Genomic DNA, 22,302 nt, shown 5'->3' on the forward strand with positions numbered 1-22,302 from the left:
AAGACCACATTATATTATAAACGCTCTACAAACAGCATTTAAATTAATATTTTGTCAAACACAACTAGACACATTTAGTGAAAAACTAGGTTTACATTATTCTTCACTTAACTATTTTCTGAATCATGGTTTTTAGATCGAGCAGCTGATACATGTACACTTATAAACATATTAGATTAGAGATGTACATGAAACACAAATATACAAATAATTAAAAAACCAGTACATATTACATGGTTGGCATTTCTTTAATAAACATTTGCCAAAGGAAAAAAACCCATCATACAAAAAAGACATTGCTCATCATCTGGTGGTCTGCTGAGGAACACAGCTCTGATCCGTTCACTCCTTCAGTAGATTCACCAGCTCACCCCAGAAGTGCTGCCAGTCTCTCTGGACTCCCTCCAGGCAATTTACCCCCGCGACAGAGCCCATAATTACTGAACCATTAGAAAGGAAGAAAAAACCCAAAACAACTGACCAAATAAGGGAAAGAAGAAGTAAAAAGAAAACGACTTCCATTACTGGTCATGTACGTGTGCAGATACAGCACAATCCTCCAGCTCACCTTCGCTTGTTTCCATCTACTTTATTCAGTAGTGCAAAACATCATAATACTAGTCTGTCCTTACGCAGTTAAAGCAGACGCTAAGCTCATTAAAACACTTACCCTAGCACGGCAAGTGCACTCAAAAAAGGTACAGTTTTAATTTAAAAGACAGCAGTAGAATAGATTACAAAAATCAATCGGAGGGGAAACGAAAACAGCTCTATGAAATGGTATGAGCGGGAAATGCAAAAAATTCCCATCCCAACAGTTCGTCCCTCCAAGCTGTTCCTCGGGTTACTTAGAAATCTTACAAATCGAGTTCTGAGACTCTTAGTGCTGGTCGAGGGCAACTGCGTGCGTCTTTTAGACTGATGATACTCGGCCGACTTTGAGCAGTTTTGCTTGGGCGCTTTCCCTTGAGAACAGGTAGCACATTTCTATCTGGATACTTTAGATCAGTCGTGGTCTCACCTGGGTGCCCCTTGAGAGCAACATTAGAGGGATAGTTCACCCAAACCATTAATTACTCACCTTCATGTCGTTCCAAACCCGTAAGACCTTCGATCATCTTCAGAACACAAGATATTGTTGATGAAATCCGAGAGCTCTCTGACCTTGCATAGACTGCAACGCAACTGAAATGATCCCAGATCCAGAAACATAGCAATAAAACAGTCCATGTGACTGAACCTCAATTTTGCGAAGCTACGAGAATACTTTTTGTGCGCAAAGAAAAGAATAATAGCATGTATGCGCTTTATCCTGAACAAACAATGCTGATTAATGTTGATTATGTTCTGGGGTATTCTCAAAAATGTTCGAAGATGAGATAAGATTATTTTAGTTTTCTTTGCGCGCAAAAAAAAAGTATTCTCGTTGCTTTGCAAGACTGAAGTTCAGCCACTGATGTCACATGGACTGTTTTATTGCTATGTGGGTTTGGGAACATTTCATTTGCATTGCTGTCTATGGAGGGTCAGAGAGCTCACGGAGTTCATCAAAAATATCTTAATATGTGTTCCGAAGATGAACGAAGGTCTTACGGGTTTGGAACGACACGAGGGGGAGTAATTAATGACAGTATTTTCATTTTTGGGTGAACTATCCCTTTAACCGAAGTTGCCCGGTAACATTGCTCAAAAAATTCCCTCGTGTATCATCAGCTGTAGTCTTCCTTTTCTGAGGCGTCTGGAAGTTCGTCGGGATCAAATCAAAAAGGGAGTCCTCTGCCCCGAAGCGCGGCCGTGTTCACGTGGGGAACGTACCCGAGCGGAAGGGATTGGGATGGAGAAGTCCAGGCTTGGCCCGGAGGGGGAATGGAGGGGGGCGGAGGTCCGCTGTGATTGTACTCGAAGCGATGGTCCTTGTCTCCGCTGAACACCGCGCCAGCTCCGTGAGCGAAGGCCTCCGGGCCGAGAGGCGGCATCATGTGGCCGAGGTAGCTGTCTGCGAAGCCGAAAGGCGGCGGGGGGCGGCTGAAGTCCGGCTCCGGGGGTCTGGGAGCTTCTCCTGGGGCTGCGGAGGACGGAAGAGCCGGATTGGTCTCGGGGGCCTGCCGGTAGTCCAGGTCTGCACAGGGAGGCGGTTCTGGAGGCTCTGGGGGTCTCTGGTCTGGCGGGAGAATGGAGAGAGGCTCTAGAGGTCTGGAGGACGAGCCGCCGACTTCAGCTACTGTGAATAACACAACCACAGACGTTTATCAGGGGCTGCAGCACAAATCACATACTTTCCTGCTGTATAGTAGGCGAGGAGCAGTATGCATTACATTTACACTGGTGGCCAAAATGATTAGATCACTAGTATTTCCAGCAGCTAAAAATGGTTTTAAGTCAGTTATTTCATTTCGATTAATTGTGCAGCTCTAGTTAAGACATTACCTGGAGATACAGGGCTGGGCTCTGGTGGCGGCTCCGGTGCGTTTGAGACGCTGCCCTCTGCCCCCTCGAACCCCATGACCTCTCCCGCCGCTCCTTGCTGGACTTTAAGGAGCTGAGCGAGGAGCATGGTGACGGCGGTCTGCGTGGCTGCGGCCGAGGCCTCTCCGTCGCTCTTGCCCAGCGGCTGCGGGGAGGGAGGCGAAGGCGGCTTGGGCATGGGTGGTGTTCGGGGCGGCTGAGGGGGTTTGGAGACTTTGGGGAGCGGAGGCGGCTCCGGGGGTCTGTCAGACTCCAGCGGCCCAGGAGGCAAAGCCTGCGTCAGCTGCTGAAGCGTCTCCGGGTTCATCTTCGAACCCATGGTCTGGGCGAACTGGGCCGATCCCACCGGAGCACTTTTGGACTGCAGGAGGTTCAGAAGCACAGCCAGCTGTTCTTGAGTCAGTTGTGAGTTTGGAGCTTTGGAGTCTAAAAGAAAGAGACAAGTGAAGATTGAATGGTTTTCTCATTACCAAGTGAAACCTGAACTGACTCAACAAAGAGAAACAGGCTGGGTCAACATTAAACTTAAGCAGTTTAAACTGGTTTAAAAGTCCAAAAGTCCGTTTCCATGTCTGCAACAAGACAAATACTAGCTTAAGGCTGGACTATACTACACTAGTGATGTCCGGTTCATGAACTTTGTTCTGAACTGGTTTCTTTTTGGAGAACTGGATGAACCACGTCACCAAATCAGACTGTAGCAGTAGTAATGTATTTTATGTAATGTTATGTCAGCATCTTCGGCTATTTTCAAGGCAAAAACTATAAAAAAAAATACAAGAATAACAAATACAATAAAAACCAGCAAAAATTATACTAAACTCTTTAAGCGAGTTCACTTCATAAGAGTTTTCTACATGCATTAAAAGCTGGACAGAATATTTGCCAGAAAGGGGAATCTTGCAAAACATGCATCGAGTAGGGTCTTCACCTTTAGGCAAAAATGCATGACATTTACATATAGTCATTTGGCATGAGTCAGTCTTGTATCCAAAATCGTACTGAACGGTTAAGTTACTCAATCAAAACTCACTTTCAGCCGTACCTGACAGTCTCTCAGACATGAAATGAGCCACAATACCAGTGCATATGATCCCATGATGCCGTTTGCTTTAGAGATGTAAAACTTCCATGCTTCTAATCATTATTTGGTGCTTCAATAATATAGAATAGAATAACAGAAATGCATATACATTATATAACTGCGTGATTACTTTAATGAATTGCTTTTTTTAACAGTTCATTGAAAAAAGAAGTTGCTCACAGAAAAGGATCTGACTTCTCATCACTACACGACTTGTGCCACAATTTAAAATCTGCGTTAATTAACCAAACAATCCAAGAGCCAGTCTCCAGGCTTGGGTCAGGCAGCGTTGACAGATGTGTGTAATGCATGATGGCCACAGACTGATTCTGTAGCTTCAGACTATGATTCCACACAGTCAGAGGATAATCAACGACTTATATTTTGAGCTGATTTTAGAACACACTGTTTCCATTTGTCATGCATCTGCTAATGAGGCATGTTTCTGAAGGAGTTTTTGGATTTGGAACGAACAAAAAGGTTGCTACTGTGTTATCCTCAGTCATTTAGCTTATGACTCCCAGTTTTTCTGTCTAACGGTTTACTATGTCAGCAGGTGAATGATGCCTAGTGTCAGATTTACCAGTGCAAACCCTCTTATGGCGTTAAAGAACTACTGTGAGGATTTAAAGACACGCAGTGAAACATTAGCGATGAAAAGGCTAACACTAATACAGTTTTGCGGCTGACCTTATAGCAAATGCATTTGTTGTTTTTTCCTTTCGTTTTAAAGCCATACCATCTTCTATGGCTACATTCATTGCCAGGTTTAGTTACTCAAAAAAAACAATCATTTTTTTCTAAAAACCCTTCAGACTAACCTTTTATTTACTTGGCTAAAAACCTTTTTAAACAGAATAAAACAGACTCCTCAAAAGGGCAGAAGAATCACATTCTCAATGGACAGTGGATTATGACAAGATTTTTATTTTTCCTTTCAGATGCAACATTTATGGGAGGAGAGTATTTAAATTAATCATGCAAGGTGATTTACAAAAGAGTATCTGGTGCATGTCTAGAATGTGTGACAGACACAAAACGAGCAACAATAGGAGGATGTGGGTTCCTCGAGTGTTTGTGCTGATGTTCTTACCCAGCAGGGCTGCAGCGGCGGCAGCACTCGGCCCTTTGTGTGTCCCGGCGGCTGGGAAGCCCTGTGGCGTGTTGCTGCGGCTGTCGTCCAGACCCAGCTCCTTCCGAGGGGCTTTGGGAGCGGTCAGCTCTTCCGGCATCTGCTTCTGCCGGCGCCGTTTCTTACTCCACAATTCATGGCAGTCCTGCCACAGAGGCAGACTAGAAAGAGAAGAAACAGAGGCGGTATCAGATCACAGCACAGAGAATCAGGTGAAAAACTCTCATCTTAGCTGCTCGCATAAAATTCAAGGCATTGATGTTTGCCTTCAAAACCACCTCTGGCTCTGCACCGCTTTACCTAAATTCACTGCTTCAGACTTATGTGCCTCTAGAAGCTTGTGTTCCACACGTGAACGGCTCTTTATTGTTCATCCCAAAGAGGCACAAATCACTTTTACATTGAATGTTCCCTCCTGCTCAACTCAATCCCAGCAGTCTTTAGCCATCTTCAAGAATCAGCTTAAAACACATCTCTTCCATCTTTATTTGACCCTTTAACTCTATTAAAGCACTCTATTCTAATTCTATTCTTTAAAAAAAAAAACTTGCCCCTTTTACACTTGCACTATTAATTTACTGCTTGTTTTCATTAAAAAAATAAAATAAACACTAACACTAGGTTTTCTATTGTTTTTGGATTCTATTTCTTTTCATTTATTGTACAATTAACATTAGCAAAAAGGCCTCTAACACTAGCTTCTCTATTCTATCGGTTTTCTTTTTATTATACAATTAAAAACAAATAACCCGTTGCTATGTGTAGTGTGTTAAACTAACAGACTTGTTATAGCACTTCCATATCATTGTTCTGTTGTTGATTCTGATTGCTTCTATTGTCCTCATTTGTAAGTCGTTTTGGATAAAAGCATCTGCTAAATGACTAAATGTAATCTAATCATGTTTGTTTGTTTAAATCGCCATCTAAGAAAAGTTAAGCATAGACTAAATTGCCTGGACTTAAAAAAACAAAAAACAAAACACGTTTAAGTTTAGTTTATTATTGTTTTAAAGTGTTTTATTTACTATTTTTAAATAATAATAATAATAATAATTAAAATAAATTTAACTGCAACTTTTCCTATATAATAATAATTATTATTATTATTGTTTTTAAAAAGTTAAAAGCAACTGCAAGTTTATATCTCACAATTAAGACTTTTTCCCGAAGAATTCTGAGTTGCTTATAATATCTTGCCGTTTTTTCCCCCCCGCCATGGAATATAAAAATGAATGAAAATAATTCTGGTATAAATGGAAAACAATTGGAAAAGTAAAAGTTAATGATAAAAGCAAAAGCAACAAAATGTCATACTCGGGTGGGGGCATCTTGGCTGGGTCCACGTCTTTGAGGAAGTCACTTCTGAGAGCTTGTTCTGCAGTGCAGCGTTTGCTCGGGTCCAACGCAAGCATATGGTCGAACAAATCCAGGGCCGTCAGAGGAATACTGAAACATTACAATGAACAGACACTGCTAAAGATATCACTGACACTTATAGCACTTAAAGTTAACTAGAGAATACATGTTCCTTTACGCCTCTAATGCGTCCTTCAACCATATCATATTGACAAATTAAATGCATATGAACACCAACATTACCACTGCAAATTAGAAGTTCATTCATTTGAAAAAATCATGGGGGAAGCAAATAAGTTATGAAGAACAGCCTTAAATCTCGCCCCAAAATACAATACTTCTATTGTCTTCCCACCAAAAATAACAAGCTCATATCACAATTACAACACAACTCAGATAAAAACTTCCCGGGAGGACTCGAAGGCAACATAAGAGTCAAATAAAACAAACTCATATCCATATACAGCCTATACCAGTGTTTCTGCAGGCTTTATGATCATTTGTAAGACCAAGTAAAGACAATAAGGAATAAATTGAATGGAACACAATATTCAATACGGTCTCTAAATGCAAATGTATCAGCAACACTGAAGTTTGTAAAAGCAGCAGATATCCATTACTTTTTAATTCATTTTACAAAAATACAACTACTGCATCACACAGCAAAGAAACTGATGTTCTTATTAGTACCTTTGGCTTGTCTTCCAGATCAAATGTCTAAAGATTCTTAAATTAAGGTACATTTAATTCAGAAGCAAAATGACAAAAAAGAAGTCTTGTTTTATGAGAAATTGATCAAAATTAGTTTGAAAACAAGAATGTGTCAATGGCCTCAGAAAAATCAACTTAATACAAAGTTTTCATTCCCCATTGACAGACATTTATTCCTGTTTTAAGCATAAATTCACTTCATTTTGTTCAGTTTCTCAGAAAAAAAGACCATATTTAATTTGCATCTTAATTTAAGGATGTTTAGATATTTTAATTGAATATTGAATATCTGAAAAAATACTAGTGCTGTCAAAACAATTAATTGCATCCAAAATAACAGTTTGCATGTACTGTGTATATTTACTATGCACATAAATACACATGCATGTATATATTTCAGAAAAAATTACTTTTATATATTAAATATATTTATATTTCATATAATTTATATGAATATATACATGTAAACATTTTCAAAATATATGCTGTATGTGTGCGTGTTTCATATACACACACACACACATACAGAGTACACACATTATGTAAACTTTTTATTTTGGATGTGATTAATCACAATTAATCGTTTGACAGCACTATAAATTACAGGGCAGTTTTTGCAGTGCATGCAACATTTAAAGCCGAGATTTAAAAGACTTTCTGCTCTGATACAAGACCTTTTTGGCCTTACTTGTGAAAGGATGAGTTTAAGACTTTAAGACCTTTTTAAAACCCGCAGAAACCCTGTATTATTAATTTAACCCTTTGTAGTCATGAGCTGCAACGCCTTTTAAAACAGACTAAACTGGTTCCATTCATTTCTGATTACTCACAAAGCAAACTCTTCCCTTAACCTCCGCCTGTACTGTTTCTTTGGTTTCATGGTGTTGAAGTAGGGCAGCTTGATCACGTCTGGCCACACAGCGGGACAAGGGCTGCCACAGATACGACTGGATTGGACACAGATATATAGGTCAGCTGACTGCAAAACGGGAACATCCAGACAGGATCTCCAACCACACGTGGACAGTTTTTCTTACCTTATGAGCTCGAGCTGCGCCAGCTCCTGGTTGGCCTGAAAGATGGGCTTCTTTGTGAAAAGCTCTCCCAGAATGCACCTGTGTGACATGGAGGGTTTAAACACCTTGAGGAGGTGGAATCTGGAGTGATTTCTCTATTAATAGCACAGCGTTTCCTCACCCGCAGCTCCACATGTCGATGGCGGGCGTGTACCGCTCTTCTCCCAGCAGCAGCTCGGGCGGCCGGTACCACAGAGTGATCACTTTATTGGTGTACGGCCGACTGGAGAACGAATGCACAGGACAAGTTAGAGTCTGCTCAGATTACACAAATCATAACTGCTTGCTGAATCAAGTCAGGACGTTCTGTGGCTTCACAAATGGAGGTACGTACCTCTCTTCAGAGTTATACAGACGAGCCAATCCAAAATCTGCCAGCTTGATCTGACCCCTGCAGGACAGCACACATTCACACAATCAGATGATAGATTTGCCATCATGTGAAAGTTTGGAACACAATGATTTGTGAACCTGGACCACAAAACCAGTCATAAGGGTCATTTTTTTTGCAATTGAGATGTATGCATCATCTGAAATCTGAATAAATAATCTTTCCATTGATGTATGGTTTGTTATGATAGGACAATATTTGACTGAGATACAACTATTTGAAAATCTGGAATCTGAGGGTGCAAAAAAAATATAAATATTGAGAAAATCACCTTTAAAGTTGTTCAAATGAAGTTCTTAGCAATGCATATTACTAATCAAAAATTAAGTTTTGATATATTTACAGTAGGAAATTTACAAAATATCTTCATGGAACATGATCTTTACTTAATATCGTAATAATTTTTGGCATAAAAGAAAGATATATCATTTTGAGCCATGCAATGTATTGTTGGCGATTGCTCCAAATATACCTGTGTTACTCATTCATGACTGCTTTTGTGCTGCAGGGTCACATTTGGAATGATGGTGGTGTATTTCCTCATTCATATCTGAGGGTGATGTTACCATACTTAAGCCCATCTTTAAAAGAACCTAGACCACTTTAAGTGGACCAAAAAGCGAAAGAACCCAGATCGCTTTGCATTCAACCCATTTCTGGCTTTAAAAGCGAACTCGGTTTAGTTACATTAGTTACCAGGTCTCAGTCCACTTTCCATTCACACCCTTGTTTTTAGATTCTGCACTGTTATACAGTTTGCGAAATTCCACTGGAAAAATACAGTCATTTGACTAGAAATCCATGCAACTGGGAGAATAGCCAGAGGGTGAAAGATTTCCTCAGGGAGATTTTGCTCGTGTTCAAGTTGGTCATGTGATTATTGCTTTGACCAACAGCAGACAGTGACTTCTGTGTGAAATAGTCATAAGCGGCACTATAATTCACTCTTGTGTTGAAAACACGAAAACGCAAGGTTATGAGATGAGAGTTGAGTGCCGCTTCGTGTGCGTGACTTTGCAAAAGCCAACGTCAAACATGTCCATCAAGTGCATGTTTCCACAGAGAAACCAATGGAAAAGCAGTGCAGTGGAATGCAAAGAACAACTACTGTATGTTTGATATCTTCTTTCATTTACTGTTAATAATCACCTACTGCTGGTGTTATACTTTTAGTCATTTTGAATATGACTGAGTTGACATCTACACTTAGAAACATTTAAGATTATATTTTTTGCCATATCACCCAATCATAGTAGAAAGGTAAAATCAAACTTTTAAATTAGTGTTACATGACTACAGAAAAATAGAGAAATAGAGCTGTGGCATTTCCTTTTGCCAAAAAGATATTACAACTCCAATGACCACAATGCACTGGGCTTGACAGTAACTCAATATCAATATATAATCGCAATATCATTAGTTTTTTCAATAACGGTGATATGATTTTTAAACATTTCCGATATTTCATTATATATTACCAGCGTTTCCCACACATTGACTTATTTGTGGCAGCCATAATAATCAACACTGATTGCCACAAATAGATTTTCCAAAAGGCTCTGTCAGTTTGACTTCATTGAATAAACATGAGCACTGCACATTTCAAAATCAAAACATGGCTCGAATGTTTTATATGAATGTCTCTGAAGAGAACCGACTGTCTTCAGAAACGTTTCGATGGCGTTATCATTTTATCTGATAAATCTGCGTTCACGAGCGCAGCGCTGCTGTACAGCCGTCATCAGGAAAACCACTGTTTCTGCCGCTCCAAAAGCGCCTCCTGCTGGCAGAGAATGAATCTGCATTTTCAATAAGCCTGTCTCCAGCAACATGTGTTTTTGTTGTTGCTCACTCTTTTTTGTGTTTTCTGCATCAACTCTGAGCACTTTTCATATTCTGTATCCTGGCTGAAGCACTTTTATTGTTTAAAGTTAAAGATACTGATATTAATAAGGTGAGTCTGAAGCTGATGATACACTTTTTGAGCAATTTTGCCATCAAGGGGCAACCAGGAGAGACACAGGGCCCACGACTGATCTAAAGGATCCAGATAGAAATGTGTTACCCATTCTCAATAGGAAAGTGCCCAAGCAACAGTTAAAAAAGTTGCCCCGCGTATCATCAGTCTGAGAGGTTTATGTTTGTTTGTCCATGATTTTTTTGTATGAAGGCTAAATACAAATAAAATGTGAACATTTATTTGTACTATTTTCAAAATATGATATAGTTTTAGAGGAGGAGGTTTCATAGACTTGGCAAATTCATTTTTCAGAAGTTTGTAGGAACAGACATCTGTTGTTGGTGTTCTTTTGAGGCTTTTTAATATTGTTCATATCGATATCGGAACTATCGTATCGACTGAAATTAAGAAATATATTGTGATATAATTTTTTTTCCAAATTGTACAGCCCTATACATCCCTTATTCTGTTAACTTCAAAAAACTAGAATAATCACTTTAGCTACTCCTGTGCCATTATTTTCTCTGCATGGAAAATTGGGTTTATTTTAAAGGGGTCCGGGTTCATCTCACTCACATTTAAGCCGAAATTCTTGTGAAATGATCCCAGACGCTGAAAACAAACCCAATAAGAAACACTGTGACTCTGGTGTGCACTGACTTGTTATTGAGCAGGATGTTGGAGCACTTGATGTCTCTGTGCAGGAAGTTCTTCTTGTGGCAGTAATCCAGTCCTTCCAGCAGCTGCCTCATAAAAGACTTGATGTGGCTCTCGTTGAAGTGCACAAGGCCCGACTCCAGCAGGCCCATCAGATCGTGGTCCATGTACTCAAACACCAGGTAAAACGCCCCTGTGAGATGAAAACACAATTATCACACCAACACAGCGAGGAGAAACTCTGAGAGCCAAAGGATGGGTCATTTCCATGCGATACCTTTGTCGTTCTTGAAGTCTAAAGCGTCCTCCTTGTCAGTGACTATCTCCTTCATGTTGATGATACTCTTGTGGTTGAGCTGCCGCAAGATCTTGATCTCCCTGATGGCTGTGATAGGAAAGCCCTCCTTTTCGTTGTCCAAACGGACCTTCTTAAGGGCCACCAACTCAGCTGAATAAGCAAAACCAGAAAGATAAATTAGCTGCATTAAGTGATTAATGGCCTCAGAATGCATTCGCATTCAAATTAAGGTACTTCAGCACAGACTAGAGGTGTACCCAGGACTGTTTTTTCAGTCCCACTTCCGCGAGGTTATATTCCGCACCCACCCGCTCCCTCTTTGTTCACCCGCTGTCCGCTTAGAATCATTTTCTTCCCAACCCGACCATTCCCGCTAAATTTAGATCTCATTTACAGAATCTCACATTTAAATTTCCACTACTAAAAGAAGGAGAGATAGGCTAACAAGTGTAGTCTGCGCAAAATTGTATTTATTTTATTCGTCTTGTCAAGAGTGTTGAATTTATTAAGTCTTAATTCTTAAGAAAGACACAAAATTCGTTTAACATTTTGCTGCCAACACAGTATGAAAACAAGTGTCAGAGAAAATAAAATTGTACAAAAATTATTCCTTATTTTTATTCGTCTTGTCAGGATACAATTAATTGAACATTTACAACACAATAGGAAAAAGTGTCGCAGAGAAAGATAAAATTAAATGAATACGACATCTGTCCTTTAAAATTATAGGCTAAGCAAAATATACACAAAACCGAGTTGAACGTCCTTCAAGGACAGCTGCTCCATCTTTATTCTGCTCTGTCCCTCATCACAACCTGCCTGTTCTGTCTGAGGGCCGTATATTCACCACCGGTACAGCCAGCTCTGAGGACCATCATGCAGATGCTGCGCGTACAGACCCAACAAATAAACAAAGCACTGGTTCTTGCATGCAGCGCGTGCATAACAGTCCTGAGTGCAGGCTGTACCAGTGCTCAATAAGAATAAAGCACAGATATGCTGTTCTGAAAGGACAACAGGATATTGTTAGACCGCCCGCTCCTGTTCAAATAACACCAGAGTAACCAACCGCTACTGCGTTTTATTCAAGAATTTAATCTGGTGGCCAAAATGATAAAAACACTAGTATTTGCAGCAGCTAAAAATGGTTTTAAGTCAGTTATTTCTATCTTTTGCTGTAGTGTGTCAGTATGAAAGATCAGTTTACATTTCCAAACATTAATTTTGCCATTAACTGTAATAATCCAGTGAGATTTTTGAGATCTGATCTGATCATCATCAGTCTGTCTGGAATGACATGAAGAAACAGAACAAACTGAGACTAAATCCAGAAGAACTGTGTCTCCAAGACGCTTCAAGAAACCTCCTGCAAAGCTCCTGAGAAACTCTGCTCAAGTGCACCGAGGACAAAAGCTGCTTTAAACACAGAGGATGCTCACAACAAATATTGATTTAGTTAATAGAAGTTAATTGATAAAAGAAAATCTATTTTTGACAGCATCCTCATTTTACAGCATTTTTACACAAGTGCCTAACTTTTAACAGCTCTGTAGCTTTGCAGGAGGTTTCTTGAAGCGTCTTGGAGACACAGTTCTTCTGGATTTAGTCTCAGTTTGTTCTGTTTCTTCATGTCATTCCAGACAGACTGATGATGATCAGATCTCTGAGTGGAGCACAAAAATCTCACTGGATTATTACAATTAAGGGTGAAATGAATGTTTGGAAATGTAAACTGATATTTCCTACTGACACACTACAACAAAAGATAGAAATAACTGACTTAAAACCATTTTTTAGCTGCTGGAAATACTAGTGTTAATAGTGGTTTGAGAACATCTTACCAGTGTCTTTGTCCTTGGCTTTGTACACCTGTCCATAAGTACCTTCTCCAGTGATCCCAATGATTTCAAACTTGTCAACGCACCGCTTTCCCCAGTCTATCTCCGTCTCCTTGATCTCTCCGAAGCGTGGACCACATATTCTGCAATGCAACAACAGATGATGTTTAATGTTGCTAACTTGAGTAGATGTTGCAGGAGGGATTGTTTGACTACATACTTTGGTCTCTTCCGCGGGGTGGCCGTCTTTTTGTCATCAGGCGGGCTGTGGGGCGAACCAGGGGCGATGCCCGGGAGCTCTGGAGGAAGAGGGAGGTCTGCGAGGAGGTGACGGGCTTTCCTTTGGGGTTTCTTCTTCCCTGTGATCGCTGAAGACTCCTTCAAGATACTGGTGATGCCAAAAAGAAGCCATCAGTGGAACCATTAAAAAAAAAAAAAAGCACAATCCAACAAAGTGTGAATCCAAGGTTTCTGCAGGTCCTTAAAAGTCTTCATGAATTCTTCCACAAATTAAGACCTTAAAAAGGCCATGAATCAGAGCAGAAGGTCATGGCATTATATGCCACATGCACTGCAAAAAAGGAATATCCTCCACAGTATTTTTGTCTTGTTTTCCAGTACAAATATATCTGAACATCCTTCACTCAAGATACATGTACTTGAGAAGTAAAATGAAGATAGCTGGTGTCTTGTTTTCTGAGGAATTGAACAAAACTAAGTGTGCTTAAAACAAGAACAAATATCTGTCAATGAGCTATGAAAATGAAACGTTGAATATCTGAGCCCGTTGGCAGATATTTGTTTTTGTTTTATTAATAAACTCACTACATTTTGATCTGTTTCTGAGAAAACAAAACTTCTAACAATTTTGCTCCTCAATTTGTCTTGATTTAAGAATCTTTAGACATTTGCTCTGGAAAACAAGAAAAAATACAGAGAACGGACAGCAATTTTTCAGCAGTCTGGTCAGAAGATATAGTAAAAGTTATTTCCATGTTTTAGTTATGCTGCTTCTTTGTAAAATGAATTAAAGGAAAGTTGTTAGAAGCTGTATTTTCAAACTGTTGCTAATACAACTCATTTTCAGCTCAATCGTTCACATTTCCAGAATACACTGAACTCAATGAACACCATCTCTATCTATCCACTTTATCTTTCCCCTTGAATTGTCTTCACTTGGTCTTAAAGAGGTCTTTAAAAAATTCTTAAATTGACCTTCATAAAACCTGCAGAAGCCCTGGTGAACTAGAAAGCAATGAGAAATATTCAGATGCAGTGCACTCAAAGATCAACGTTGAAAACAAACCTGTCGCTTCCATCCAGATGATCCAGGTTGTTGGCTGCCAGTAGAAGAGAGGCTACAGCTGGAGCAGCTGCTTTCTCTCGGTCCTTGTCTTTAACCTGCATGGACTGTCCTCCTTTCTTTTTATCCTCCTTTACCTTGGCTTCTCTGCTAGTCTGTGAGGTGTCTGAGCTCCTCTTGGCGGGTCGATCCACAGGAGACTGCGGCTGACTGGACACTGGGGTTCTGGGGCCTTTCTCGGACACAGGCGGCGGTGAGGGAGGCCTGGTCTTCTTGGCTGTGTGGTTGGTGACGGGGGTGGGCTGGGGAGCGTTGGAGGACGACGAGGAGCCCTTGGTCGGGGTAGAGGCATTGCTGGAGTTTTTGACGCGGGCTGCTTCGGCGGCCTTGGCTTTCTTCTGCTTGCTGAGCTCGGCGGCCAGGCTGCTCTTCAGGGTCAGAGAGCTGGGGGACAGACTGGAGGGCCGGCTCCGGGACCGTGAGTGCCTATGACGGCTGCGTGAGCGAGAATGACGCGAGGACTGGAACGGGCTCCTGCTGCGGGACTTTCCCGGCCGCCTGAGAGCAACAGCAGAATTAATTCATGTCAGGGTTCCAACATTTTCCATTTCAAAATGCCATACTCAAATTCCCAAACCTCTCGGACCATATTTAACAAATGGTTCATAGTGCATTATATGTGTCCCTGGAGCACAGAAGCAGTCATGAGTAGCACAGGTATATTTGTAGCAATAGCCAACAATACATTGTATGGGTCAAAATTATACATTTTTCTTTTATGCCAAAAATCATCAGGATATTAAGATCATGTTCCATGAAGATATTTTGTAAAATTCCTACTGTGTATATAATTTTAATTAAATTGTGATTAGTAATATGCATTGCCAAGAACTTCATTTGAACAACTTCAAAGGTGATTTTCTCAATATTTAGATTTTGCACCCACAGATTCCAGATTTTCAAATAGTCGCATCTCTGCCAAATATTTATGTATAAATCTCCATTTTAAAAAAATGAACCCTTATGACTGGATTTGTGGTCCAGTGTCACATATTTGGTATATAGTACAGTCATCTAATTATTATTTTTTTTTCCCATTGATTTTCTCTACGTGACATTAACATACACTTTTACATGCACACAAGAAACTTTTTTTGCATGCGTACACATTACAGTTTCTGTTTTTATATAACCTGTTTCCTTTGTGCATCACTGCCATCTTACTATAAATAAAACGAGCGCATGGATGCACATGAATTAATGGAAATCTACTTGCTCAAAATTTGGCTTTTATTATGACAGTACCTCTAATATCAAGGCCTAATGTCCAATTTAACAGATCCTCCGTGGCGGCACAGAAACTGACACGAAATGGACTGATGGCATAAAAATTGCCAAGTTCAAGGATTTATAAAAAAAAAGTCTGGTTTTTGAACAAATCTCTTGAAAGAATGATTCAATGACAAATGCACATCTTTTAACAGTCACTTGTTGCCACCTGCTGGCATAAATGTAATCAATTCAATCTTTATTTGAAGCTTCAAGTTACTTTTAATTGATTGATTGATTTATTTATTTAATCTATTTCGTTTGCTACCGTAGACATTAGTGTTTTCATCTGAACTGCAAACTTTTATCCCAGTACTTTTATTATAATTTAAATATTAGATGTGATTGTACTCGTCAAAGGTGTAATACATGTCAAATAATCATTTAGGCATAAGATTGCGTCGGTGTTTGAATCAAGAGCAGTCTTAATTAATCATGCAGCTCTAACTGACAGCCAATCAGAATCCTCCCGACTCCAGCATCTTGTGGCAAACACCAGAAATGCAGCGTACATTTATGCATCATTTATGCCTCACATATGCACAAACTGCATCATATTAGACATCACTGGCTGTCGTGTCTTAACCGTGCAAAACGCAGGAGGTTTGAAAACGTGGGAATGGAATTTGAGATCTAAGCGGAAGGGACTTTTTTTCTACAATAATGATTTAAGTGATGAAGTATATCAAGCAACAGATCACTGACAGCACTGCTATCGCCGGATATTGAGAAATCTGAATGAGAATGACTGATATCTGATGCTTTGTTGTTGCAAACCGAAGCCATTGTGAAAACCCCTTCACTTTGGTCTGTTCCCCACACACTGACAATATGGTCAGTGAGTCTTACTGACTCATTTCATGAATCTAAGTTTACTATATTTGGAGCTTGAAAGCCTGTGTTTACTGCGTGTTCATTTTAAAAATCAAATTTTGTGTTTTGCAGTAGAAAGCCATATACTCCCTACCATTTAAAAGTCTGAAATCGGACAGTTTTTTTTAATTAATACTTTTATGGAAGAATGCATTAAATTGATTAAAAGTGACAAAAGAAAAGTCTTAATTACTATTTCAAATTAATAATGTTCTGTAGAACTTTGTATTCATCAAAGAATACCAGTTACTATTAGAATATTGTGCAGCACAACTGTGTTCAACATTGATAATAATCAGAAATGTTTGTTGAGCAGTAAATCAGTATATTATTATGATTTCTGAAGATCATGTGACACTGAAGACTGCAGTAATGATGCTGGAAATACAGCTGCAGATCACAGAAATACATTACACTTTAACAGAGATTCACATAAGACAGTGATTTTAAACTTAAATTGATTTGAATATATTTCACAGTTCTTGCTTTAATCTTGATCAAATAAATGCAGCTTTGGTGAGCAGTAGAGACGTCTTACAAAAACACCAATCTCACAGACCCCAAACCTCTGAAGGGTAGTGTGTGTGTTCTGATCAACATGAGGGTGGGTAAATGTCAAAATATCATTTTTGGGTTTCCTATTGATTCAATGAAGAATAAAAAACAAGTGGCAAATACTGTGCATATCGCAGTGCTACACCCATCAGTCGCTCAAGATGGAAAACATTAGACACGATGGTTTCTTTAATCAAAGACAATACTCAACACACAGATCAGATAAACGTGGGTTTCCTGTACTTATGAAACCACTTACCGAAGGCTTTTTCCTTGTTACAATACTAGTTGCATTTAAGTGATCTGAGAGTCATTAATCAATAAACGGAGAGATAGAACTAAATGCTTAATAACTTGGCTGCTTATATAGCCTCTTAAGACCCGAGAAAAAAGGTTTAGAGCATTAAAAATTCTGTAAACTTTTTTTTTTTTTTAAATGATATTTCATTCATAAGTTATGCTATGTCTAGGACTAATAGACATTATTAAAATAAACAGACATGAATGAACATGTATATGCAAAACATTAGATTTTTTTTTTAAATCACCAATACATTTTTAGTTTAAATGTATTTTTTTTTACCAAACTTTGTATAAAGATGATTCTCAACTATGTTATAACAGAATGATTTGATATACCATTTTTCTTTCTGCAAAATGTGTGTAAAATGGCCATAAATGGGTTTTCTCCTTATATACAATGCAAATCTAATTTGCATATTAATGTGTTTTTGGGGCAACATGTATTGAAAAAAGAAGTTTAATAATGGGAGTAATAATTGACAAGATTTTCATAATATATAATATTTCATAGAATATTGAAATATAATTTATTTCCCTATTCATTTGTTATGTCTCCCAAAACCCGTAATAAACTTGCTTTTAGTCCCGGTGTCCTCATATCAGGACATGTATGAAATCAACGTCCTGTTTCCTAACAGAAAGTCATATTTTGATTTGAAACCCCATAACATTTTCCTGAGATGATGATTAATGACACACAGTTTAAAAATGAGACAGATTTAAATGATTACAAAATATTACCATATTTCCATAAGAGTGTCACTAAATTAATATCAGACATATTTGAAGACCAAGGAGAGGGAGTCTCCAATCAAACATCCAATCGTTTGGTATCTCTGAAAAGCCCTGAATGTGCTCTGTACAGGACATCCAGACTTACAACTGTGGCATGTATCGTCTAAAGGTTAAAACGTATATTTAATCGCCAAACGGGATTTGAAAAAGAATCGCACATGTGCCATGCCTTCATCCAAAACAGCATTTAATGCTGAAACACTTGTAGACTTTACTATTAACAAACATGAACGGGAAATAATCCAGTTTATGATCACTGTCTGTGCTATTTGGTTGTGCAATCATCTGACAGCAGATGAAGCCACATAATGACGGAGTCAGCCAATGAAAATATATAATTTGCTTCTCAAACCGAGATCACACTCATGTTTATAATTACAACCATCATCACGTCTAATTCTGCCTGAGCCAGTTATAAAACTGACTTATGACGCACAGTTTTAAACTCATAAGGTAGAAAGCAGATGCTAACGTCACAAAGTCTAAAGCTTCAATGTCCAGCGTGTTGCTCAAGCCTCGGGCAGCACCCTGCCGTTATAAAGCCTGCGATTCACGTGAGCTCAAGCACCACGGCACACGTGTCTGCCTCGTTCTTCATCACAGCGTGTGGAAAGAGTCAACAGAGGGTGGAAACACTACTTTAAGGTCAAACAGATCCAATCAAAATGTCTTCTACACTTTTGTGCTGACTATAACTAAAATAGTAGAAACAAATAAATGGTCTTCATAAAGTCCACAACAGTCAGAAAACAGCACTTCTACTGATATACTCATTTCAGATGTTATATTCAATTTGATTTAATTACACATTTTATAGGCCTCCCGGTTTCAAATTTAGAAAAACAATGTGCAAATCATACAAAACAAAAACAACTATATACAGTTTAATGTACTTCTGGGAATGCATTTGCATCTGACAAAGAAAAGCAACAATCACAAGCTGTTATAAAAGCACAATAATATCCTTCTTATAGTTTCAGCCAATTAATAAAAGCATGGTATGGGATACAGCTTCTACCAAAACACCACTTGTATTACAGTTTGTTAACCTACTATTGTAGTAGTAATGGATATTTAACAGTTTAATTACCTTTATTTTAAATATATTTATTAACGTAGTGGCAGTAAATAAGTTTACCATGGTATGGATGTGTAATGTAATCCTTATACAAAAATAAATATATAAAGACAAATATATCTCAAATAAAATAGAAGTCACTAATACAATAATTATAATCTGCATTTACAACATTTACTTAAATTCATTTACATTGATTAGCAAAAAAATAATGCCATTTATTAAATTTTTTTTTTTTTTTGATAAATCACTGATACAGTCCATCCGTAAACATCAAGCTTGTTTCATTTGTATAATGTCTGCTATTGTTAAGTCTTCTGCCATTTCAAGAGCAGCCCAGAAGGAAATCATCACGGTTTGTGTTCAGGATAAAGCTGATTATGTTGATTACATTCTGGGATACTCTTCAAAACGGCGGAACTCTGGGAAAAGCATTATTGAATAAATAATTTTATTATTGTTTTCTTTGCCACAAAAAGTATTCTCTTAGTTTCACATGGACTGTTTTAATGATGTCCTAACTATGTTTCTGGACCGAGGTAGGACCCTTGCTGTCTATACTGGGTCAGAAAGCTCTCAGATTTCATCAAAAATATATTCATTTGTGTTCCGAGAAATTAACAAAGGTCTTACGGGTTTGGAACGACATGAGGGTGAGTAATTAATGGCAGAATTTTCATATAAAATATAAATTTCAAATATAAAAGAACACAAGGTCGACTGATATCGGAGTGTTTTTGACCGCCGATTGGAAATATATCCAAGATATATATTATATGAGTTAGCCAGACTATACATTTGAAATCATTTGAAAATGAATTAAAAGTAAATGTGTAAAAAACATTTATACCTTAAGATGACAAAGTATTTCACAAATAAATAAAATATTTAATAAAAATACAAAAGGAAGTAAACTGTAACCAACAGGGCAGTAGGTATTCGGGGATCATAGTTTTTTCAAATAAAGCCAAGGTAACACTTATTTTACACACAGCACAGTAAAAAGACATCTTCAAAGTAAAAGCCAAACTAAAAACCGATGCCGATATTTGAAAAACGCCAAATATCGGCCGATATATCGGCCCACCACTAAACAAGAGCACGGATGCACTCGGCCGCTTCCTTACCTGGCGTCTGGACTGGGGCTCGGGGACTTCCTGTAGGGGCTCCTGGAGCGGGGGACCTCGCTCTGCTCGTAGGGACTGTGTGACCGGCGCCAGTACGGGCTGCTCGGGGACCGCTTCCTCTTACTGGAGTACGAGCTCGGAGACTTCGACACGTTATAGGCACCGTACAGCTCCGAATCCCGAGAGTAGCAGGTGGAGCTCGGAGACAGCCTCTTAGCGGGGCTCCTCCTGGAGATGAACGGGTAGTTAGTGTTCGGAGACTGGTATCCGTAGGAATACGCCGTCGCGAAGGGACTAACGTTATCCGCCGCCTTGAAGCTCGGGCTGCTCTTCCAGTAGTCGTCACGGTAAGCTTGCGGCGGTTCCCTGTACGCGGAAGGAGGGTCCTTCTCGGATTTGGACTTGCTTTTCAGCTGCTTTGACTCTTTTTTGTCCGCTTGGGCCGCGGAGGAAGGCTTCCTGCCGTTACTGTCGTGATTTCTCACGCCGCCGCGGGACTTGAGCACCGAGTCCCGTTCTCGGTTGGACCGGTTCCTCTTCATCTGCTTCTCGTCTCTCCTCCGAGAGGAGTCGTCGTGCTCGCTTCTGCCCGGGGTGAAGTCCTGGAGCTCGGCTTCGCTCACGGACGGCGTGCCGGTTCTGGGTGACGGGCTACCGGAGAATCGCTCGGACTGCGAGCTCACGTCGTCGTACTCCACTAAAGTCCGAACATCCCCGTCGTAAACCAGCGCCTGCTGCTGCTTCTCCCAGCCGTGCTTGTGCTTCTTTCTCCGGGAGGAGGAGGACGAGGACCGCTGCTTCTCCCGGTGCCGCTCGCGGCGGCTCTTGCTCCGCTTCGCCTCCCTCTGACTCCTCTGTGACGGCGGGCTTCTCCCCCGGCCCTCGCGGGGAACGATCTCTGGGTTCGGCATCTAATATCGCTCTCGTCTCAGTCCCCGGTGCTAAACAAAGCACAGCATCTGAAGCGCGCTTTAAGCGCTATTATAGCACAGCTAGCGTCTGTGTTCCCATCCAGATCGCATTCACTCATCCCACATCAACCGGAGAAATCCCGAAAAAGCCTCGGAGAAGTCAATAAAAGCTTCGGGTTGTGATCCAGTTCCGCGCATATGATGAAGAGAGAGTTAGCCAGACTATGCTAACTTAGCAGATCCGCCTCACAACAGCCGTTAAATCCGCTCCATGGCTCGGGTAGCGCGGTCCTCCCGGTGACGAGTTAAAAACGGCTCGTTTTCTGCGCCTGGAGGGGTTTCCAGGGGGAAGATCCCATCGAAAACGATAGTTAAATCCACACACACTTAAGCGGGGCTCAAACTTCTTGTCGCCTCTCACACCGACTCACTAACAAGGAAGTAGCACGCATGCAGATCAGCGCGGAGTTCAGCTCGGCAGATTCAACACGATGCAGAAAATCATAAATTCCGTTTAGTCCGGAGAGATGCATTTACGTGGCATCTTGTGTCTAAATCGCATCTCAATAAAAATACGAAATAAATCAGCTGGTTATGGGACTGAATTAAGCAGTGATCATTCAAAGCACGAAAACAAAAGTAGCGAATCGAGCGCACTGTGCCGCCAGAAGGCCTTTGCTCTCCGAGGCCTTCAATCAGAGAAGATTTGCACTTATTAACTCCTAAACCTGGTAAACAGCAGAGGGCGCCACCACGTGTCTCCTTTTGTACCTGCGAGGCTTTTGTGTGCATGCAACAGATGAGAAAAGAAAGTTTATCATTCTGTGTTAAAGTACGTGTTGGTGGTTGATCTCGCGCACTGTATGTTTATATTGTTCATCAGTCTCTTGTAAAACAGTGCTTTTCCTTCGGTCTCTGCTGCATAAAAGGCCAGATGATGTTGTAATTGAAATAAACCTGAAACGTTACTCAACATTTGCTGATTAGAAGGAAACCCTGTCATTGATAAGCAGTCACTGCAATAAAGCGATTTTATATATTAAGAGTTTTGCAGGTCAA

At 39.9% G+C, this 22,302-nt stretch overlaps 1 protein-coding gene across 1 annotated transcript; it reads right to left on the reverse strand.

The window, feature by feature from the left end:
• Positions 1–213: 213 nt before the first annotated feature.
• cdk13 (cyclin dependent kinase 13) lies at positions 214–21,683 on the reverse strand. Its single transcript, XM_079409436.1, has 14 exons — positions 20,333–21,683; positions 14,276–14,830; positions 13,190–13,357; positions 12,973–13,112; positions 11,111–11,281; positions 10,837–11,026; positions 8,160–8,216; positions 7,947–8,048; positions 7,787–7,864; positions 7,580–7,696; positions 5,997–6,128; positions 4,644–4,843; positions 2,428–2,892; positions 214–2,221 (listed from the first exon to the last, which is right to left on the reverse strand). The coding sequence occupies exons 1-14, from the start codon at positions 21,241–21,243 to the stop codon at positions 1,761–1,763; spliced, it is 3,747 nt and encodes a 1,248-aa protein (XP_079265562.1). The 5' UTR covers positions 21,244–21,683; the 3' UTR covers positions 214–1,760.
• Between the last annotated feature and the right edge of the window lie 619 nt (positions 21,684–22,302).

This window comes from Barbus barbus (genome assembly GCF_936440315.1).
Source record: "Barbus barbus genome assembly, chromosome: 46".
Taxonomy (NCBI): Eukaryota; Metazoa; Chordata; class Actinopteri; order Cypriniformes; family Cyprinidae; genus Barbus; species Barbus barbus.

What these genes read in the sequence shown, in the direction of transcription:
- cdk13 (XM_079409436.1), bottom strand. Translation starts at nt 21,243, where the DNA reads ATGCCGAACCCAGAGATCGTTCCCCGCGAGGGCCGGGGGAGAAGCCCG. An exon ending in ACCCCGCGGAAGAGACCAAA is followed by an intron (nt 13,113 to 13,189) that starts GTATGTAGTCAA and finishes GTTGCATTGCAG; the next exon opens with AATATGTGGTCCACGCTTCG. An exon ending in CGCCGCTGCAGCCCTGCTGG is followed by an intron (nt 2,893 to 4,643) that starts GTAAGAACATCA and finishes TCTTTCTTTTAG; the next exon opens with ACTCCAAAGCTCCAAACTCA.